The 8,981-nt window shown below is 40.3% G+C and overlaps 1 protein-coding gene across 1 annotated transcript in view; it reads left to right on the forward strand.

Annotated features, from left to right (window-relative positions):
- The first annotated feature begins 2,130 nt into the window (after positions 1 to 2,130).
- LOC109936018 (phospholipid phosphatase 2) overlaps positions 2,131 to 8,981 on the forward strand; it is a 22,660-nt gene continuing 15,809 nt past the window's right edge. The window contains 2 exon segments of the mRNA XM_048614078.1: positions 2,131 to 2,339; positions 2,985 to 3,082. Coding sequence (XP_048470035.1) covers positions 2,158 to 2,339; positions 2,985 to 3,082 — 280 coding nt within the window. The 5' untranslated portion in view covers positions 2,131 to 2,157.

Below are 8,981 nucleotides of genomic sequence, written 5' to 3' on the forward strand. Positions count from 1 at the left end.
TTTCTTATTTTCATCACTTGATCGTCATACTGTATTCCTTAGGTTCTGAGTTATCCATCATGATTCCACAATGATTCAACAACTCAAATTCTAAAATGACCAGTACGAATGCATCAAAGCTTGCTCACTACCTCTTTATCATTTTGATTGTCCCTTGCCACCTTTCATTGTTATATTCAAAAGCCCCTCTAAGGGGAGTCTTTGCCACTTTTCCTTTATGGCAGTCCTTCTCCACAAACTCTATCCACAAGGAATACTAAAAGGAAAGGCATTCTTAAATAATCACCCAATGTCTTGATCAGGGTGTACATTATTACTCAGGGTTAAGTCAGAACCTATTTACTTAATAATCCCACAACCTGAGTAAACAGGAAATCTTCATAGCAAAATAGAAGACATAGAAGATAAAAATATGTGTCTAACAGCACAATCAGTCATCACTGATAACTACAATATTCTACACTACAGTTCTGTTTGTTAGCGTAACACAGCACCAGGATTGAACTGTTAATGCTATGGTAATTGAAATTTTAAGGTTACTGACATAGAATGTATGTGAGATGCGTGTATTATATATATTTTTTAAGAGTTTGGATTTCAAAATAGTGGCATATGGGTATTAGTTTATTTTTGTTAAGGAGTTTAAAAATTAATTAGTCAGTCATTCAGCCACTGTAATTTTAAACCACTGCATTTCAGGAAGCAGGTGACCGCAAGGTCTCCTGGAATGTTATATTACAGGGGTTTACAACAGGAAAGAGAAAGCATTGAAAGACATTAGCTTGATTTTGGTTTAGAATAATCAAGAATTGATTATTATCCATGTGAACAATCGCTGACTGGTCATGTGTTCATCCACACACTTCCTGTGGGGATTGCTAGGCAATAAAGCGGGAAGGAATCTCTGCTCAATAATGACCCTTCACTAGTGTCCGATCTGCAGTCAGGTACCTGCATTGTTCAGAATCAAAGCTACTGTGATCCTCATCACTAGAATTCAATGCCACACAATGCAACCCAGTTACAAGCCAAACACTCAAGAAAGAGTGTTTATAGGAAATGTTAATGAACAAAAAGATTGCTTTTATATAGCACCTTGTCATGATGTCCTAAATTGTTTCACAGCCGATGAAATGTGGGTGACAGTTGTCTTCTAAGTAAAAACACTAGCCAGTTTAGTGTGGTTTCAGAAACAGGGTTATCTGTTTTTTTGAAGGAGTTGTTTCAATAATAAATTCAAGGCAGCAGAAGAACTCATCAGCTATTCTCCAGATAGTGACAAGGGTATTGTTTACATCCACATGAGAAGTACTGGTTGGGTTTAATGCATCATTCAAAAGTGCAATGCCTCTGATAGTGCAGCTTTGCTTTAATAGGAAACTGAATGCCGAATTGCTGGACAGAGTTTTGAATCTATATATAATACATACAAGTATATATATATAGAGAGAAAGGAAATGATGCCATATTGATAATCAGAGACCCAGTCTAATGCTCTAGGGATATGGTTTTGGTTCTTACCATGGCAGCAGATCAATCTTATTCAATAAATAATTCTGGAATCGAAAGCTAGTGTCAGTAATGGTGACTGTGAAACCATCTTCAATTGTCATAAAAAAACCCATCTGGCTCGCTAATACTCTTTAGGGAAAGAAATCAACCACACATACTCAATCTGGCCTACAGACCAAAACAGCAGTGTGGTAGACTTAACTATCTTCTAAACTGGTTGAGCAAATCACTGAGTTCAAGGGCAGCTAGAGGTGGGGAACAAGTGCTGGTCTTGTCAGAGACACCAACATCCCATGGAATATAAAAATATTGATAATCCTCAATGTTTGTGACTATGAAAATTGGAGGAGGGAGAGAAGATCAAGCATAGTTTTCAAGCAAAACAGAGAGTAGAAGGTCAGGATACTTAGGGCAAACCTCGTTCGGTCCCCATTTTAAAGTCCCACATTCCTACCATACATTTATGTAGTCACAAATTGTATTTATGGAATCAATGAAATAGCTCACCAGAGACTGAGGAGCTGGACAATGCAAAACTGAGCGAAAGGGCGCAATGGTAGAGTGGCAAATTTAGATAAGCCAATCTGTTTTATAAATATGCACATAGAAAATTAGAAGGGGGTGGCGGTGAAGAGAGACACGTTAATGTGGAAAAGACCGATCGACGTAGATTTTGAATATTTTGCAGATGTACAGGTGACAGCTGGTAGACTCCAGAGTCATTTTCAAACCAAAACACAAAGAAAGTGCGGCACGGTTAGACTTTGGACTGAAATTAAGGTGCAGCCAGTACCGGGTACGACATTTGTAACCGCTAATTGCAGAAGGTTAGAGAAAATTTGTAGTCACTTTCTTCAAAAGTTTTGCATTCAAGCTTTAAGGGGAAGCGAGGAGGAAAAGGCATGTTTTTTTTGTTTTTTTTTGCCTGGCTGGGTTGTAGGTTTAACCATTGGCTCGAATTGAACTTCTATCCACTCAAGAGCATCCTGTGTTTGTGCCAATTCCTGAGAAGCGACTCCCAGCCCTGACGTCAGATGTCCTCAACCCCCCCCCCAACATTTCGGATTGGGACAAGAGAAAAGAAAGGTTCATTAACTCATTCATACAATTGTGTGTGTGCGTAGAGGTGGAAGACAAAGCGAGTGGGTTCGGCTAGCGAGGAGAAAGCAGCTCCTGTTCAGTTACAGCGTGCGAATTTCAGTCCTGGCCCCACTTTCCTGGTGAAAGTGACCAGCAGAGAGAGAGAGAGAGAGAGAGAGCAGGCAACCAGGGAAAAAAAAATATAACATTTGTGCGTGTGGCACTGCAGATTGAGACAGGTACTTAAGATTCCGGAAGAACTGGAAGTTCAGGTTGCAGCTTGCTGTTTTTTTGTGTGTGTGTGTTGTTTGCTGATGCGCGATCTTAAATAGTTTGTTTCTACTCCCTGTTCTTTTAAGCCTCTTGTTTTCTTCATATCTGTATCGAAATAGCTCCGGGAAGCCCTGGGAGGATTGTGAACCTTTCCGTGTCAGGATGTTCGAAAAAAGAATTGTTTTCGTCCTGGTGGATGTCCTGTGTGTGATTGTGGGTAAGCGTCTGTGTGTGTTTTTTTTATGCAGCTCATAACAATTTACTGAGAGGTTTGCTGTTGATTTCTAAAGTTTTATCCGTGGAAAATGTCACAATTTTCCCCCGCCCCAGAGACTCCTTGTAATTTATTTGGGTATGGAAAGCATGACTTTAAATTGAGGATTTACCCAGTTCTGTGGGCGGGGGCTTTTGCATAAGGATTCATGTAGAGAGTGAGTTGGGTGAAAGATATACATACGTAACTAAACTAGTGAAACAGCGTGTTTCTACATTCCAGCCTTTTCCTCGCAACACAAGGGAGTGCAGTATAGGCGGACCCATGTCTTATTTAAAGGCACACACGCAAAAAGAATTGGCTGTTGCCTTCTCCAATGCTGTGGAATATATGCACATATATAAATTCAGCGGTGCAGGAAGATTCATTTGTTTTGCGGTTTGCCATGGTGGGAGAGATTGTCCGTTCAAATATCCGAATTGGACTTTATACTTTTAAAGCTGAGACAGTTTAAAGTATTTGGGTGTATTTATTGGGTGTGAGGGTTTGGATGACCGTCGCTGTTGGGACACTGCCTTTAAGTTGTTTTAATGTTGCTGACACATTGAATTAAGTTTCCCTGTGCTGAGTGTAAGGACCTCTGGCTGCTAAGTGCCTTGGGATGGTTTGAAGGCGCTCTGTTCTTTTAAAAGTACCCTTGTTATTTGACAAATGCTGGTCCAATAACTCTCTCGTAATCCCTCTTCTATCCGCCTCCCACTCTCTCCCTATTTATTTCAAAACCCCCTTCCCCTCCCCCTTTTCTGATGAAGGGTCTAGGCCCGAAACGTCAGCCTCTCTGCTCCTATGATGCTGCTTGGCCTGCTGTGTTCATCCAGCCCTGCACCTTGTCTCGGGTTCTGACTGATCTGTGCCCTCAAGCAAATGAAGTTAGGTTGAGCTGTGCCTCCCCTGCCCCTACAAACCTGATAAATCTCATGGACACCCCAAAACTACCTCAAAGCACTCTCCTCCCCCACAATTTTCTCTCCGGGGTCTCACATGAAGTAGAGTCACATTGGGAAAAGTTTTGGAAGATGCTATGATTTGGTTTTGATTCACGGAACTTGAGAGTTGCTGGCTGAGGCAATATTTATTGACCATCTCTAGTTGTCCTTGAGTGGTGATGGGGGTGAGTTGGGTCCTCGAACCACTGCGGTCCATTTTGTAGTCACTTTCTTCAAAAGTTTTGCATTCAAGCTTTAAGGGGAAGCGAGGAGGAAAAGGCATGTTTTTTTTGCCTGGCTGGGTTGTAGGTTTAACCATTGGCTCGAATTGAACTTCTATCCACTCAGGAGCATTCTGTGTTTGTGCCAATTCCTGAGGAACGACTCCCAGCCCTGACGTCAGATGTCCTCACTCCCCCCAACCCCCCTCAACATTTTGGATTGGGACAAGAGCAAAGTAAAGGTTCATTAACTCATTCATGCAATGCCGTTAGGGAGAATGTTCTAACATTTTGACCAAATGATACTGAGGAATGGTGATATTTTTCCAGGTCAGAATGGTGAGTGGCTTGGAGGGGAACTTGCAAGTAGTGGTGTTCCCACATATCTACTGCCCTTGTCCTTCTAGATGGAAGTGGTCGTGGGTTTGGAAGGGCCTGCCTGAGGAGACTATGACAAGCTGTTGCTTGACTAGTCTCAGACAGCTCTCTCAGTTTTGGCAGCAGCCCCAGACGTCCACGAGGAGGAGTCGTCAGGGCTGAGTTTTCCCGTGTCATTCTGTTGCCTCAGTTGATGCCTGGTGATCAGTCTGGTTTCATTCCTATTCCTCTTTCTAAGAAATGATACAACTGAATGGCTTTCCCGACCATTTGAGAGCAGTTAAGAGTCCATAATATTACTGTGGGTCTGGAGTCACGTGGAGGCCTGACCAGGTAAAGATGGAGGGTTTCTTCATTAAAGAGAAGGAAACCACCATTTAATTGTAACAAATGCTATAAAGGCAATAAAGGAATAAAACTGGATGAATTATTTGGCAACAACCAAGCATCAGAAATGACACTGGCAAATACAGCCCTGTTGACACTGCAAAGTTGTCTTTACTAACATTTGAGAGCTAGTGCGAAAACTGGTATCTGTAATAGTGTTATGTCATAAACTCAGTTGCTATATCTCTAATACAAAATAAACAAAAATATTGTCAAAGTACTCAACAGATCTGACAGCATCTGAGGTGGATAAAGCAGAATTAACATTTTAGGTCTACATCACTTTATCTCCTTCTCTTGTGGATGATAGAATTATGGCTTTGAAGTGGGGACCACATCTAGGATCCTGTCACCAGGGCAGGCAGACTGGTGGTAATCTTATCTACACGTACATCTGGATTGAGCGAGTGTAGAATGTTGGCTAAAGTAGTGCTCAAAGTTCACATCCTATTCCCTGAAACCTCTTAAACAATTAAAGTTGGACTTAAAAGAAGCAAATGAATTTCAGCCCAGTAAGCAACATGGCCAGCTTTTATTGCCTGTGCTCATTGTCCTCAAGCTAATGGTGAGCTGGACTCTCCAGTTACTGCATACCACGTGGTGCAGGTACTTCCATAACGTTGTTAGGTAGGGAGCTGTAGGACTTTGATCTGGCATCAATTTAAGAATGGAAAAGCTGAAATAGTCAGTGATTTTGTGTCATGCCCCTGCTGTCCATGCCCTTCTAAGTGGTGGAAGTCATTACGTGGTTGCAAATGCATCCGGACATAATGTATGTTGCTGCCATAGTGATAAATTGGCTACTAGTTAAGTGGACTGCATTGCTGTGGATGGTCCTGAGCTTTGAGAGCCGTTTACAGCTGTACAAATCAGGCAGAATTTTCCACCATTATCCTGACTTGGGCCTTTTTAATTTAGTCTATTTTCCTTTTTTTGTGGCATTTTGGATTTTTGCCTGAAGCTGGAGCAGATCATCTGATAATAATACTTAATAGTAGCCACAACTATTTAAGTATGTTTTCAATAATATTTAAGTAGTAATATCAGAACCAGGATTTTGAAACCATCTGCATTTCTAAACCTATGACGTTAATTTAGGTTTAGCAGAATGATTTTCAAATAAAAATCTACTGGAGTTTGAGTTTTAATGCCTTGAAATGCAGTGCAGTTGTTGATGAGTATAGAAGTGCAGATGTAAATGCCCGAAGATTGGGAAGTTTACCTGCTGGAAGTGGAGAAGTTTGGGTTTGTGCAGAATGGGTTGAGATTTGAGGTTAATGACACGCTTTTGGTGAAGCTATGTCTTTCAGCTGCTTGTGTAGCTGGGTCTGAGCTTGCAGAGCTGCTTCCTACACAACTTACTGGCAGTAGAAAAAGCTATCAAGGTCAGTCCTAATGTGTCTTGACCAAAATGGCTTCAAGGAGGGTCTTCAAGACAGCGCTTTCATTCTGAAGTAGCCCCACCACTGAACACTCGATCTTTAAAAAGAATTTATCTGTAAACATATTCAAGTTCAATTAGTTGTTATCAGAGACAAAGGTTAAAATGTACACAATTGGTTTAATCCACAAAGTACAGGATTGGAAACATTTAATTTTTGGTGTGGTAGAAGTTTCATATGTTGGTCTAATGTGTTCATTGTTCACTTAAGGGCTACCATTAACATGAAATTAGCAAGGCCAACAGTAGTACAATTTTATTTTATCCTTTGCTGTAATTAGATTTATAAGTGTCTTGTGGTGCAGGGGTAGTGTCACTACCTCTGGACCAAAAGTTTGGATTCAAGACCAATCTGCCATTGTAGTTTGTCATAACATGTTCAAACAGATTAGTAACTATATTTAAACTTGTATTGATATCAAACTGAAACTGCTAAGGTGTATTTTGAACCGCTGAAGTCTGCAGTTTAGCTAATGACTTACAGCACTGTTTAACACAATGAAACATCTCGAGGGGCTTCACAGGAAAATTATGAAACAAAGCATGACACCGTATGACATATGGAGATACCAGTTCAGATGACCAAAAGTTAGATGAAAGCGGTAGGTTTTAAAACGTGACTTAAAGGAACAAAGCAAGGAGAGTGGTGGAGAGGTTGGAGTGAAGGCTTCTCAGGGCATGCATACCAATGTGGAGCATTACAATTATAAGAGGCCAAATTACAGAAGGAAGGGGATGTAAGGTTATTAGGTTGGGGATTGGGGGTTGGGAATTGTCCGTTATGTGGAATAATCAGATCATCCATGATCTTATTGAATGGCAGTCAGACTTGAGGAGCCAAACAGCCTATTTATCCTAATTTGTGTGTCAGTTTGTACCGATAGTATTATGGGATTGGAGAAGACTAATGATGGGAAGAGACAAGACCATAGACGGATTTGCAAGTGAGGATAAGAATTTTTAAAGTTTCTCAATCACTCAAACTTCAGGGTTTCAAGCTAATGCTCATAAAATTGTTTGTAGCAATAATTGGGGTAGTCAGGTTCATGGTACTAATTGGTGTTCACAATCATTCTGATTTTTTTTTCATGAAACCATACTGAGAATCAGTTTAGCAACTACTCATTAAGGCAGCTTGTATGTCCTGTGTTAGAGAAGTCACCTACTTAAGAGACTGATTGATTGATTGAATATAGACATGTACAGTGATCTGATATTTTTATCTGAAGTTTCAAACCTTTTATGGTTTCAGAATGTAAACTAGCAGCTCACAACATGACTTTATAAGTGAAAAATATTTGACACAAGTTGAGGTGATGCTGAAACCATTTTCAGAGGAATGCAAAACCCTGAAAAGCTTTGAAATAGAAATTATTTAAAATAACCAGCAAGTTAGCCACCATTTGATGGTACATTTACATTTCAATGGCTGGTATTAACGTATCAGTGCCGTATTTACAATATGTTTGTACCATAGCTTGAACTGCAGTTCTCCAGGGCTCGTACAAAGCACTGAACTCAACTGGCTTTAGGTGTGAACAGTCTAGCAATACCAGTGATTAAACATTGTATATATCTTAGGAAACACAGTTGAAGCAAATATATGCTGAACTTTTAATACCCAAGTAAATAAACTTCAGAAATACCATGAGGGTTTAAAGTACCACTTAGTGCTTTTTAGTTAGATTTGAGGTTGAGGCACTGTACTTCATGCTGTAGTTAAAGCCTCCTCTATCGTTTGCAGCCACTTTTCTTCAATCTCAAAAAGGCACTTGATTGCTGAATTGTACTGAAAGTTTAAAATCTCTTCAAAGTTGAAACTGCTTCAGCCCATAAATGCTAAGCGTATAGAGTAGAATCATGCTGTTGTGTTATGTCTCATTGCAGATTTACACTATATCTTTTAAGGGGCGTGCTTGTGTAATTATGTGTTGCAATGGTCTCTATCTCCATCTTACTGACCTCCATTCTCTTGCAGCATGACATGCTGGGGGGACATGCTACAGTACAGGGCTTTGAGCCCAGTCGTTCAAGTGCCTGTGGTATAATGAACGTGCATAGATACTAGGAAGTGCAATCTAAGTTTGTTGCATTCTTCAGTGCTACGTGACCCTCATCTCCCATGATATGGAAGCTAATACCAATATAACAATGATTGTGGCACCTCACTAGTACATCAGTTACCAAATCGTGTATAGTTTCACATCATGTCTTGGTCGCGCCCCATGTCACATGCTGGAGCAAAAGAAACTATTAACTTTTTACTGCAGCCTTTTTTTTAAAGCAAGTTTTCAGCATTTGGTTCTATGTGTTCAACATTTTTTTTTGAGTTCCCTTGCGTGCATTCTTTCATTTTATCTAGTCTAGGAGTTTATGCCAGTTATTCTTCACTCGTAAAGACGACTTGTATGAGCATGTCTCTGACCATGAAGCACTCTCATATTGTCACTCTTAGGCAAATTCATTGTGGTAATATGTGCCCACATATT

The sequence above is a fragment of the Rhincodon typus genome, chromosome 29 (genome assembly GCF_021869965.1).
Source record: "Rhincodon typus isolate 14 chromosome 29, sRhiTyp1.1, whole genome shotgun sequence".
Classification (NCBI taxonomy): Eukaryota; Metazoa; Chordata; class Chondrichthyes; order Orectolobiformes; family Rhincodontidae; genus Rhincodon; species Rhincodon typus.